Below are 12,300 nucleotides of genomic sequence, written 5' to 3' on the forward strand. Positions count from 1 at the left end.
CTCCTCCTCCTCCTCCTCTTTCTTCTTCCTCGTTATCTTTACACCTTCCTCTTCTCGTTTTCAATTTGTCTCCTCCTCCTCCTTCTTCCTCCTCCTCCTCCTCCTCGTTTTCCTCCTCCTCCTCCTCCTCCTCCTCCTCCTCCTCCTCCCCCATTTGTTCTCCTCCTTATCTCTTCACTCATTTTGTCTCCTCCTCTCTCCATGCATCATTAACAACAACAACAACAACAACACAATCCCCAGTCGACTGTTCCACATTTTCCTGGATAAGAGAGAGAGAGAGAGAGAGAGAGAGAGAGAGAGAGAGAGAGAGAGAGAGAGAGAGAGAGAGAGCAGGGCGGGCAGCATCTCTCACTTGAAGGGGAACGCGCGGCTCAGGAAGGGAGTGACAGTACAAGAGAGAGAGAGAGAGAGAGAGAGAGAGAGAGAGAGAGAGAGAGAGAGAGAGAGAGAGAGAGAGAGAATGACAACGAGCTATACTTAGTGGTGATAACCGTGTGTGTGTGTGTGTGTGTGTGTGTTTACCAGTGTTCGCTGAAGTTAAGTTAGCTTAGGTAAGATTGGGTTAAGTTTGTGTTGACTTAATTTAGAATGCTACGTGAAAAACAATAGCTTGAGTTAGGTTAAGTTAGGTTAGGTTAAGTTAGGTTAAGTTAGGTTAAGTTAGGTTAGGTTTGGTTTGGCTAGGTTTGGTTTGGCTAGGCTTGGTGAGGTCCCGTTAGGTTAGGTTAGGTTAGGTTAAGTTAGGTTAGGTTAGGTTAGGTTAAGTTAGGTTAGTTTTGGTTTGGCTAGGCTTGGTGAGTTAGGTTAGGTTAGGTTAAGTTAGGTTAGGTTAGGTTTGGCTAGGCTTGGTGAGGTCCCGTTAGGCTATGTTAGATATGGTATGGTTAGGCTAGGTATATCAAGGAAGGTTATAACAGCAACGGACCTTTGACCTTGCAAGTACGGGAAGGGTAACAACAACAACAACAACAACAACAACAACAACAACAACAACAGAAGAATAGAAAACTGTACTACAAGATTCCTACCAACTATGCTTAGGCTACGAATATCAATAGATCAATGTTTAGAGTTTAGTGCAGTTCCAGTATCAATTATATCCACCTTTATCAATTTAAATTTTTAATCTAAACTACTAACTGTGATCGTGGTGTGATAGTGAAGATGAGACAAGCGTCCACCCCGCAGCTGTTTCCTGTCACCTTTTACTTGCCAGGGACCGTGCTCTGTAACTCTTCCTCGCCGCATCTTCACTACATTCAAAAGGTTGTAGTCTCTGTGAAGTGCATTTTCAAGGATGTTTTTACGGTTCTAGTGACAGATTTGCAAGATTTCTACATTATTAACGGGAGAAACACTTGAGAACCCAGCTAAATATCTCTGTGGCCTTTGAAGATAGTGGTGGTGAAGTAGCACGGGTTTTCAAGGGTGTTTTTACGGTTCTAGTGACAGATTTACAAGATTTTACATCATTAACGGGAGAAACACTTAAGAACCCAGCTAAATATCTCTGTGGCCTTTAAAAATAATAGTTGTCAAGTAAAACGGGTTTTCAAGGGTGTTTTTACGATTCTAGTGACAGATTTACAAGATTTTACATCATTAACGGGAGAAAGACTTAAGAACCCAGCTAAATATCTCTGTGGCCTTTGTAACTTGTGAGAGAGTAGAAGGGTTCAGCATACTGGCTAGCACAGGATGTTAGGACCGCCTGATAGCATAATCGCAGCATGATAACGGCAATATTTTTCCCGCTTTAACAACTGGTTAGCATAGGTAGTGAAGACAGCATTCCTTCACCATCAGTTAACCGGACAACATAACTACAGCTTAAGTTAAACAGGAACGGAGAGAGACGCAGCATCCTACCTTCCCCTACGCCCCTTCACCTGTTCACCTTTACTTCCTCACCCCCCAAACATCTTCGCTACATATATCTGTACCCCGATCTGAGAACCAGTATTTGATTGTACTCAGTATACTGCGAGTGATGAGAGAGAGAGAGAGAGAGAGAGAGAGAGAGAGAGAGAGAGAGAGAGAGAGAGAGAGGCTGTAAGGATGAGTGTGTGTCCTTTATACACACACAAACACACGCGCCCACGATATCATTTCCTTACCTTGACCTATCTGAGAGTGAGAGAGAGAGAGAGAGAGAGAGAGAGAGAGAGAGAGAGAGAGAGAGAGAGAGAGAGAGAGAGAGAGAGAGAGAGAGAGAGGCCAGCTTTTTACGGTTGTGTTTCATCAGTTTCATCATGGTGTGGTTTCCGTGGCGTTCGCTCAGTGCATCCACCATCGTGCTGTGCCTCGTCCCCCAGGCTTCGCTCACCCTGCCTCCTTCACCTTTGTTACGTGTGTTCCCATTCTTCATTTTTTTTCTCTCCTTTCTTCACCCTTTACACTTCTTGTATAGCGCTGGGCTTCCTGTTCCGCCTCACCCGTATTTCCCCAAACGCATCCTCCTCCTCCTCCTCCTCCTCCTCCTCCTCCTCCTCCTCCTCCTCCTCCTCCTCCTCCTCCTCCTCCTCCTCCCCGGCAGCAGGGAAGGTGACCGTGCCTTGTGATTATTTCAGGTGGTCGGTGGAGCAGCCGCTTGTCGGGCCTCCTGCACGCCCTCCACGCCCCTCCGCACGCCCGCACACCCCCCACGCCCTCCGTCGCCTACTGTGCCGCCGCCCACGACTCCCCGCGGCCTGCCACCCACGCCACCGCCATCGCCAGCAGCGTCCACCCCTGTGCCCTGCCCCAGGCGTCGCCCACACCCTCCAGCCATGGGTCAGTCACGCCGCCTTCCACGGGGGAGTCCCCGCGCCTGACACCTCCTGCCCCTGGCCACGCCCATGTGTGCGGCACGGCCTGCCAGTGTGGGCGTCCCGCCCCTCACAGTGCTCCTTCCACGCCCAGCCCGCCCTGCCCCGCCGAGGGTGTGACGCAGCCCCGCGACGCCCCGCACGAGCCCCCTGGGGCGGCTGGCGAGGCGGGGCTACACCAACAGCAGCAGCAGCAGTCTTCCGGCCGGGGCTACCAGGGGCTGGGGCGGCGTCTGCGGCGGGCGTTGCTGCGGTGGGGCGAGGCAGAGCAGCAGCAACAGCAGCAGCAGCAGCAGCAAGTGGAGCAGCAGGCTGAAGGTCAGCGGGTACAGCAGGAAGCAGCAACATCATCATCAGGAGAGGAGGCGGGAGAGCCGCTGGTGCCCGTGGTGGCGATAATCCCCGTGGCAGCGTCGCCTGATAAGCGGCTCGCGGCGCAGGGCAGCCCGCGCCTACTGCGGCCCGGCTGGCCTAGCCACGAAGGAGAGGCGCGGCGCGAGGGCACGCGGGTGACACGCAGCGAGAGTGCTCGCGAGGCAGGCGGCGGCGGCGGCAAGCGGCGCGACAGTGCGGGCAGCGTGGTGAGCGAGGGCGGGGGCGTGCGGGGCGTGGTAGCCTCCACTCTGACGCGTTGGCGCCGCCTGCAGGGCAGCGTTGGCTCCCTCACCACCTCGCTCAGGCTGCGCGCCTCGCAGCGGCTCGTGCCCCAGGCTGACCACCCCGAGGGGATCTTCGCCACCACCACCCAATCCCTTGACGCCGCGCCACGCGCCGCTGACACTGCCGAGGACGCGGCAGGCCCCAGCGGCAGCGCGTCCCCGCTGTGCACCTCGCCCGTGGGGGGAGTGTCGCCCCCCAGCACCTCGTCAGGCACCACGTCTTCAGAGGAGGGCGGCGACTCCAGCACCGGCACCGTGATCTTCAGGCCTCCCGCGGGGCAGGGCGGGGCAGGCGCCACCTCGCCCCCCTGGCCCCATCCCCGACACCTCCCGCCTCCCCAGAGGGGGCGCGGCAGCCCCTGCAGACCGCGGGCCCCGACCTGGTAACGGGCGGCGGGGCGCGGGAGGCGGCGCGGCGGCGGGCCAGCGACGCCCAGGTGTGCGAGGGCGAACCGCGGCCCAAGAGACCCTCCCTTGAGACAGGAGATGGAGCCCTCTCACCCCCCTCGTCCCCCTCCCCGCCCCTCCCTGAGTGCCCTCCCCCATCCATAACCTCCCACACCCAGGAGCCCCTCCCCCTCACCTCCCCCACACACTCCCCCTCCCCCTCAGCAGACGGCTGTTCTGCGAGTCCATGCTGGGGAACGAAGGTCCCCCGGCCATCCCCGCCCCCCGGCGCCCCCCGACCCCCTGACGGACAGCGTGAGTCTGTCGAGTGACGGGGACAGCGGCATCGTGCACGAGGACGCCTCCTCCAGGCGGGGCGAGGCGCAGCGCGGCAGTGCAGGGGAGGAGGCGCGCGGGAGAGAGAGAAGTGAAAGTGACAGAGACAGTGGAAGCGAGGGTGGCAAGAGAGAGATGATTAGTGAGAGTGAGAGTGAGAGAGATGTGAGTGGCGGGGCGGCGAGGGACAGTGAGGAGAAAGCAGACACACGGGAGAGTGAGAGGGACACCAGTGGAGGGAAGAGTGAGGGTGACAGTGACCACGAACATGTTATCTTCAGCAGGACCACCACTCAGGAGGCAGCCTCCACGCCCTCCGCGACCTCACCCGCGGGGGGGGCGGAGGGAGACCCGGGAGGAGGAGGGGGAGGAGGAGGAGGAGTCAGAGTCAGGGGCAGTCAGTCAAGGTCAGAATACAGGAAATGAAGTCAGTGGCAGTGAGTTTAATCTTGACTATGACACCATTGCCACTACAACTGCTATTGATGCTGCTGCCTCCCCCACCACTCCAACCACACCTGTCACTCCCGTCCCTGCTGCTGCTCCTCCTGCAGGTGGTGTAGAGGTGGACGTCCTGGTGCCAGAGGAAAGGAGTGAGGGCCTGGATGCTGTGATGACTCCAGGCACCCCACCCACACCCACACCCCTGCACCCCTCCCCACTACCTGTCATCACCGAGCAGCCCCACCCGCAGCCTCCCGTCAGTGAGTGGGTGGAGGAGGAGGAGGGGAAGGAGGAGGTGAGTGAGGGAAGTGGTGACAAGCGTGAGGTAGCTGCGGCAGACGACGGAGGCAATGGTGTGGACGTCCCCGATACCTCTGTGAGCTTAGGAAGTGAGGTGGAGTGGGAAGGTGAAGTGTTTGGTGAGGACACGCCAGCAGGGGCAGAGGCAGTGGAGGTGGACAGTGGCAGCGACCAGGACAGCGAGAGAGACAGTCTGATAGTGAGTCGTAACGATAGCGACCAGGAACTTGAAGCCGAGGACATGCCCGCCCTGGAGGATGACGTGGCCCTCGACCTTGAAACCAGTGACCACAGACCCTGGCAGGCCGACACAGAGGGGGACCGGGATGAGCCGCAGCCATGCACAGAGAACGGAGGCTGGGGGAGCTTTGACCGGAGGGTGTGCGGCGATACCCCAGAGGACGAGGAGATTGTGAAGGTGACGTGGTCCAGCGCAGGTCCCCGGATCCTCATCACCGTGGCGGGGGAGACTCGGACGAGGCGACGGGTACCCCCAACCACCTCCAGGAGAGCGGCAGTGCCACCTCAGGGTGCGGCGGCTGCTCCCTGGAGAGCACCATGTTCCCCTCCTCACATGTTGACTCAGGGCTCACCTTTGCTCCTCCTACCTCTGCATCTGGCCACCTGACTCACCCCAGGGCCCCCACCCCCAAGTCCCCCACCACAGTGGATGAGTGGGTGGCTGCCCTGCCCCCACACCCGACCAAGTAAGTCCCTTTGACACATGCACCTAGCCTAACATTGGTCAACATAGTTTTCTGTAGCTGGCAGTGAGGCAAGGAGTGTGCCATTGCAAAACTCTAACTTGGCATAAGAAATGTTTTAAAGAATAGGAAAACTGGTGAACTATTTTGATGGCATAAAAGTGTTAATCTTCAGATCAGAATAGCTCACACACACACACAGGTCTGCCGTCTTCACTCAATCTTATACCCAGAGTTTTCTCAGAAGTACATACAGACTCATGGCGTTTAAATTAACCTTCCCTTCATTGTTTTGCTTGATTTTTGTTGATTTTGAGTCATTACACCAGACCCCCAATGTGAGTCGTACAGGAGGCATCTCAGAACTTGTCCCTGGTGGATGTTCCTAGTGATGTGCTTGCCTCCTGGGAGCGAATTCATCTCAACAAGTGAGATTATCATGTTGAACTGTATGGTGATGGCTTGGACTAGAGAATACTGTGTGTGTGCCATATATTACACTGTACGTACATTAGCCCACTCACTGCCTCACCTCACACTATGTGCATTTTTTCATGTCAATAATTTTTCACCTCATTGCTTATCGTGTCTAGTTAAAAATGTGCAAGGGATTTTTACTTCAACTCTTGCCATATGAAGTGATGTGTTGAGACTGTAGGCTATTCAGAGGACAATGATAACAAAGTATTCTTTTATTACTTAATAGCTTCCTCAGGAGTCAGAGGTGAGTCACAGTACTCATACATATATACAGCAATCTGTAGGTTGGTCTTAGTCATGAGATAGTAAGACGTTTTCAGCTAGTTTAGTAAAATTGTTTTCTTTTGTGTAATTTGTAGCTACTAAGTCTGTATGTGTGCGATAGTTATTTACAAACGCTGTGAAAGAAATGCGCGTGTGTGCCTGTGTGAGTGAGCTGCCCAGTGCACCATGCAGGGCAGCACCAGGCAGCCACGACCAACACCAACATCACAGTGCCGACACACACCCTCACAGCCATCACACAAGCACAACAGCAACACCCATTCACTGCATTTACACTCAGGAAGAAACTAACTTACTGATTGGCTCCGAGGCACAACCACGCACACACACACACACACACACACACACACACACACACACACAACATTCATTCATCACATTGACTAATAAAACCATAAAAAAAATAACAACAAAATCAAGAAAACAGCAATAAACATCAACACCAGCTATCACTCAACCGCCTGACCAAACTTGTACTTCCCACGCATCACCCTGGGCAGTGGCACCACCGCCGGACAAGGCACCTGACCCGGCACCTCACAGATACACTGCCGGTCGCACCCCCACCCAAAGTTTGCCGGGTTATCCTTGCTCTCGCGTTCCAGCCTCTCCTCGGCTAGCTTGGTGTCTGTCTTGCAAAACACCTTCTTGATGTGCTCCACTATCTCCTGCCGTGGCCGTGAGTCGAGGTCCACCAGCGCCTCCTCTCCATTCTCAAAGAAGACACGGATGAATGGTGTCGGTGTGAGGTTCTTGAAGGTGGCGACCTGCGAGTGACACAAGCAGATTGAGTGAGGGTTTGGTGGGGTGAATATTAGACTGAGAGAGAGAGAGAGAGAGAGAGAGAGAGAGAGAGAGAGAGAGAGAGAGAGAGAGAGAGAGAGAGAGAGAGAGAGAGGCATAATGAAGAAAAGACAGGTGGAGTAAATAATTATAAAAAAGAAAGAGGAAAAGAAACACGCACACACGCACACACACTATAGACTAGTAGAATATTGTCACTAAATGATGTGTGTGTGTGTGTGTGTGTGTGTGTGTGTGTGTGTGTGTGTGTGTGTGTGTGTGTGTGTGTGTCAAAAACTTAAACCATTCCAAAATAAAACGATGATAAAAACAATATTAGAAGAGACGCGGTGAACTTGACTTAATACGATTTAAAAGTCAGGTACAAAACAGGCAGACATCCACCCACCCACCCACCCACCCACCCACACATACACACACACCTGCACGGCTGGGTTGTTGTATTGTAGCTGCGCCAGATGCCAGAACACAAAGTCCTTGGCCCCGCGGTGGTGGTTGCCGTACACGTTGTAGTTCACTGTGAAAATCTGCCGAGGGGAAACAAAAAAACGCGATTATAGTACACTGAGAGAGAGAGAGAGAGAGAGAGAGAGAGAGAGAGAGAGAGAGAGAGAGAGAGAGAGAGAGAGAGAATAAAGTTGAACCACTGACATCACCTTAACTCTGTCCTTTAACACCAAGTTGGAGGACTGGAGGTACTGTAGCGTCCTCCTGATGGGTGCTCTGCCTTTCATGAACGGCATCCTGGCCTGTTTATCCTTCCCACACTGAACGGAGAAGAAATATAAGCAAAAATAAAGAGTTTCGTAAGGCTACGTGCACGCCTTGCCGGGGATGTAAACAAACTGGTCAGCTGTTGAGGCGACGTGCGCAGCGGCTTGCGTCGTGTGGTGGAGTGTGGATTTTGTGGAATACGCGTCTCATGGGGCAATTACAAGTCATGTGGATGTATTGTGGAAGTTAATAAAAAAAATGGAGTGTGGAATATATACCTCCTGGACGACCATGTGGGTATATTAGACAGGTTAATGAAAGGAGTGTGCGAACGTATAATGTAGAATATGTCTTGTGGGGGATTCAGAGGTCATGCGGATGTATTGTGGAGGTTAATAAAAGCTAGAGTGTGGGTATATTGTAATGGTGTAATATGATGTACAGTCGCGGTCATAAAGTGGTATCTTTCGTCGTCGCTCCCTCTTCCCGCCCCCTCCTCGCTGGCACCACGCGTTCCACTCCTGGCGACGCACTGCTGTTCACATCTACGAACCTGAAACTTGTTCCCGTATTCCGAAGCCCTTTACTGTCTTACCACTAATTTCAGATGCCACTGAAATTAGTGGTCAGGTTCTTGTTAGTGTTTCTCCTGTTAATAACGTAGAAATTTTGTTAATCTGTCACTAGGGAAAAAAGTGTTTCTCCTGTTAATAACGTAGAAATTTTGTTAATCTGTCACTAGGGAAAAAAAAAAAACAATATTTTCAAAGGCCACAAAGATGAGTTGGGTTCTTAAAGAGTATTTCACCTATCAGTAATGTAGAACTCTTGTCAATCTGCCAGTGAATCCTATGCCCCATACACTGCCTTACCTATCACCTTTCTCTCCCCATCAGCGTGGAGGAGGATGGGGAGGTGTGGGGCGCTGGGGATGCCGAGGACCCAGGGGAAGACAGCCTCAACCTGGGAGCCGAAGGTAAGTGCTGTGTCTCTCCACCTTCACTTGTTGTTTCCCTTCACGAGGACACTAGAATACTTTGTGAGTTAATATACTTCCTTGGAAACTTACTGCTTTGGTTTTGAGTTCGTTTTTTTTTTTTTTTTTTTTTCTGTTTTTTCTTTTCTTTTTTCTTTCTTTTTTTCTTTTTCTTTTTCTTTTTTTCCTTTTCTTTTTTTCTTTTTTTTTTTTTTTTTTAGTCGCGTGGTTCTCCTCCATTCTTTAGAGAACCTTTGCGTTATAGTCTTGTATTCCCTCCAGAAGGCACCGAATTTCAAAGGTTATTTTGCCTATGTGTTGGCTTCGAATGCACACGTACACTCAAGAGTAATTAATAGATTATGTAATTGCCATGTACTGCAATTGAATGTTTAAAAAGCCTGAAAAAAAAAAGAGAGGAAAAAAAAAAAACAGTTGACAGAGGGAAGACAGAATGAGATAGAGAGATAAAATTGTGGTGAACTGCAAAGAATGAGAGGCATAGAGGAAGATGCAAGGGACACAAACAACTGGAAGAGACTCACACATGGCACCAACCCCTCACTCACTCTGGGGAAACGGCCAAAGGAGAACACTGCAGTACAATGTTTTCTTGCCATTTGTGATATTTTGAACATTTACCAAAGATTTTTCAGCCAGCCTTCCTCCACTTGTTTGACTCGACCTATTTCAGAAGAGAGGCACCAAGACACTGATGAATGAACTTTGGGTGAACTTTGGGAAGATACATTCTATAATTAACCTTTTTTGGGGAGTAGCAAATTCAGTTGACTTTTTTATTTTATTTTATTTTTGTTTTTTATTATTATTGTTATTGTTTTTTTTTTTTTTTCATTAGTAATATTTTTTTCTTAACTTGTAAATGATGAATAGATACATGTACATTAAACTTTTAGTCCAGAAAATCTATCATCTTTATGTAAGTATTTTCACACACACACACACACACACACACACACACACACACACACACACACACACACACACACACACACACACACACACACACTTATTATTGGGAAAACACATAAAAAGAAAAAAACATAAACCATTTTGACAACATAGAAAAGCATTAATCATCAAAGAAAGAAACACACACACACATAGCTTTGCATTTTCATCACACAACCTTATACCAGGCTAGAGTCACCCCAGTAATACATGATGCTGTACTGACAGATCTGTGTGTGTGCCTCATTACTCTTAATCATTAGTGAAACATTGATAAGAAGCACTGACAGCAACAGTACATCCACCCCACAGCTGGTCTCATGTGCGGCTCCCTGGTGGTGACAACAACCAGCTCAGCACCAGCCTCTACCACTCACACAGTCCACACCACACCCACAACCACCCCCACCACCACCTCTGAGCCTCGCCGCAGCAGCCAGCCGGAGAGCACCTTGGCCGCCACCACCACTGCCGCCCTTAAGGCCCCCGGCGGACGGCAAAGAAGCCACAGTCTCCAGGCCGGCAGGGGATCCACGCGGTAATGTTTGTTCCTGCTTGTTTGTTACGTAGTTGTGTTCGTAATGCCCTGTCTTATGGGTTAATTTGTGGTATTTGTTTATGTTTATAGGTGTGAATCTTCCTTGGTCAGTCAGTGTCTCCCATTGGCTGATTGCTCTGGCAGGAAAATTATTTCTTTGTGCCTTTCTTTGCTTTTTTTTTTTCGCACAATTTCTTACTGTGTCCTCTTGGTGTGTGTGTGTGTGTGTGTGTATGGTTTCCTGCTAGTTCTGTCTATTGTATCTGTTGACTTGTGAGTATTATGCTATATAGACTACAGATGCCATAGGTACTGGAACTGTCATAAATATCTTTTAGGTTATAGTTTAATTATGTGTAGTGTGGAAAATTACTGTGATCATTAAACTCTCTCTCTCTCTCTCTCTCTCTCTCTCTCTCTCTCTCTCTCTCTCTCTCTCTCTCTCTCTCTCTCTCTCTCTCTCTCTCTCTCTCTCTCTCTCTCTCTCTCTCTCTCTCTCTCTCTCTCTCTCTCTCTCTCTCTCTCTCTCTCTCTCTCTCTCTCTCTCTCTCTCTCTCTCTCTCTCTCTCTCTCTCTCTCTCTCTCTCTCTCTCTCCCAGGCCACTTACCCTGAGTGACGTGGCAAACATTCAGCAGCAGAGGGTGGCCGGGGTGGATGGCAGAAGGCTACAGTTTGCATCGCTGAGGGAAAAGCAGTCCTCCTTTCAAAGTGAGCTGTCAGGACTCTCCTTACAGAGCAGGTGAGGCTTCAGCTAATACATGTGTTTGTGTAGTGTTCGTTGCTTGCAGATACATACAGACACCCATGCACACACACACACACACACACACACACACACACACACACACACACACACACACACACACACACACACACACACACACACACACACACACATGCATGTAGATCAACACTAGCACAGCATATGACACGCTGGCATAGATGGCATGTTTTTGTACTTGGTTACAATGCACCCTGACAGTAAATACTCTGTCTATATCCAAGGCTGACATCCCATTGAAGAGAACACTAGTTTGATGCACCGACAGATTATAATTATAGATGCAGGAAGCTATGCATGACACAACAATGAGATGCAAGGTTTTTTTAATGTTTTATGTAAGAAGGGCACTGGCCATGGGTAAAAAGTGCAAAAAAATACCCACTAAGATGCCAGTCACTAAAGAGAGGTGGAAAAGAATCAAACAAAATTGGAGGATAAGTGTCTTGAAACCTCCCTGCTGTAAGAGTGGAAGGCATCGGAAGGAAGGAAATACAGCAGCAGGCAGGGAGTTCAGGAGTGTAGAAGAGTATTTTTTGTGTACATGTGGTGTAAGAGCAGTGATGCAGCAGCCAGGAAGCAGACAGCACAGGCAGAAGAGGAGGAGGAGGTATACTCATGCAGCATCTCTGTCACATGACACTGCAAACCTGACACCACAGCACTGCCAAGGTGGAGGCACACACTGTTATGCCATTGACCCACACCACCAAACACCACACACCACTGCAGATGTAGATATGTTAGCATTATGAATGATACACAAAATGGCTAAATAGATTGCTAAGTTGATCATTAAATTCTACAAGGAAATCAGGTAATCTTGTAAATAGAAGATAGATAAATAATGAAACAAAATTATAAATGAGTAAATAAACAGATAATCATTATTGTCAACATTAAACCAAGAAGATTATAGATAGTAATGTAAATAGATAAATAACCATTATTCTGCCAACCACATGCATAGATAGTAATATAAAAATTAAATAAACAAACAAATGAATAAATAACCGCAATTCTACCAACCATACTGTTAAAAAAAATAAACAAAACCCAACAGCAAAAAAAAAAAAGAAAAGAAACTGACCAAAGAATAAGAAAATAAA

The 12,300-nt window shown here is 49.7% G+C and overlaps 2 protein-coding genes across 2 annotated transcripts in view; one reads left to right on the top strand and one right to left on the bottom strand.

The window, feature by feature from the left end:
• Positions 1-4,460: 4,460 nt before the first annotated feature.
• The window catches only part of LOC135094884 (uncharacterized), a 31,497-nt gene continuing 23,657 nt past the window's right edge, over positions 4,461-12,300 (top strand). Inside the window, exons 1-6 of the mRNA XM_063995359.1 lie at positions 4,461-5,292; positions 5,337-5,643; positions 6,347-6,364; positions 8,820-8,899; positions 10,184-10,409; positions 11,009-11,149. Of these exons, the coding sequence (XP_063851429.1) occupies positions 4,461-5,292; positions 5,337-5,643; positions 6,347-6,364; positions 8,820-8,899; positions 10,184-10,409; positions 11,009-11,149 (1,604 nt within the window). The remainder of the gene's footprint in view (positions 5,293-5,336; positions 5,644-6,346; positions 6,365-8,819; positions 8,900-10,183; positions 10,410-11,008; positions 11,150-12,300) is intronic.
• Positions 6,318-8,089, bottom strand: LOC135095084 (small ribosomal subunit protein mS25-like). Its single transcript, XM_063995771.1, has 3 exons — positions 7,866-8,089; positions 7,632-7,736; positions 6,318-7,172 (listed from the first exon to the last, which is right to left on the bottom strand). The coding sequence occupies exons 1-3, from the start codon at positions 7,950-7,952 to the stop codon at positions 6,855-6,857; spliced, it is 510 nt and encodes a 169-aa protein (XP_063851841.1). The 5' UTR covers positions 7,953-8,089; the 3' UTR covers positions 6,318-6,854.

Source organism: Scylla paramamosain, chromosome 47 (assembly GCF_035594125.1).
Source record: "Scylla paramamosain isolate STU-SP2022 chromosome 47, ASM3559412v1, whole genome shotgun sequence".
NCBI lineage: Eukaryota > Metazoa > Arthropoda > Malacostraca > Decapoda > Portunidae > Scylla > Scylla paramamosain.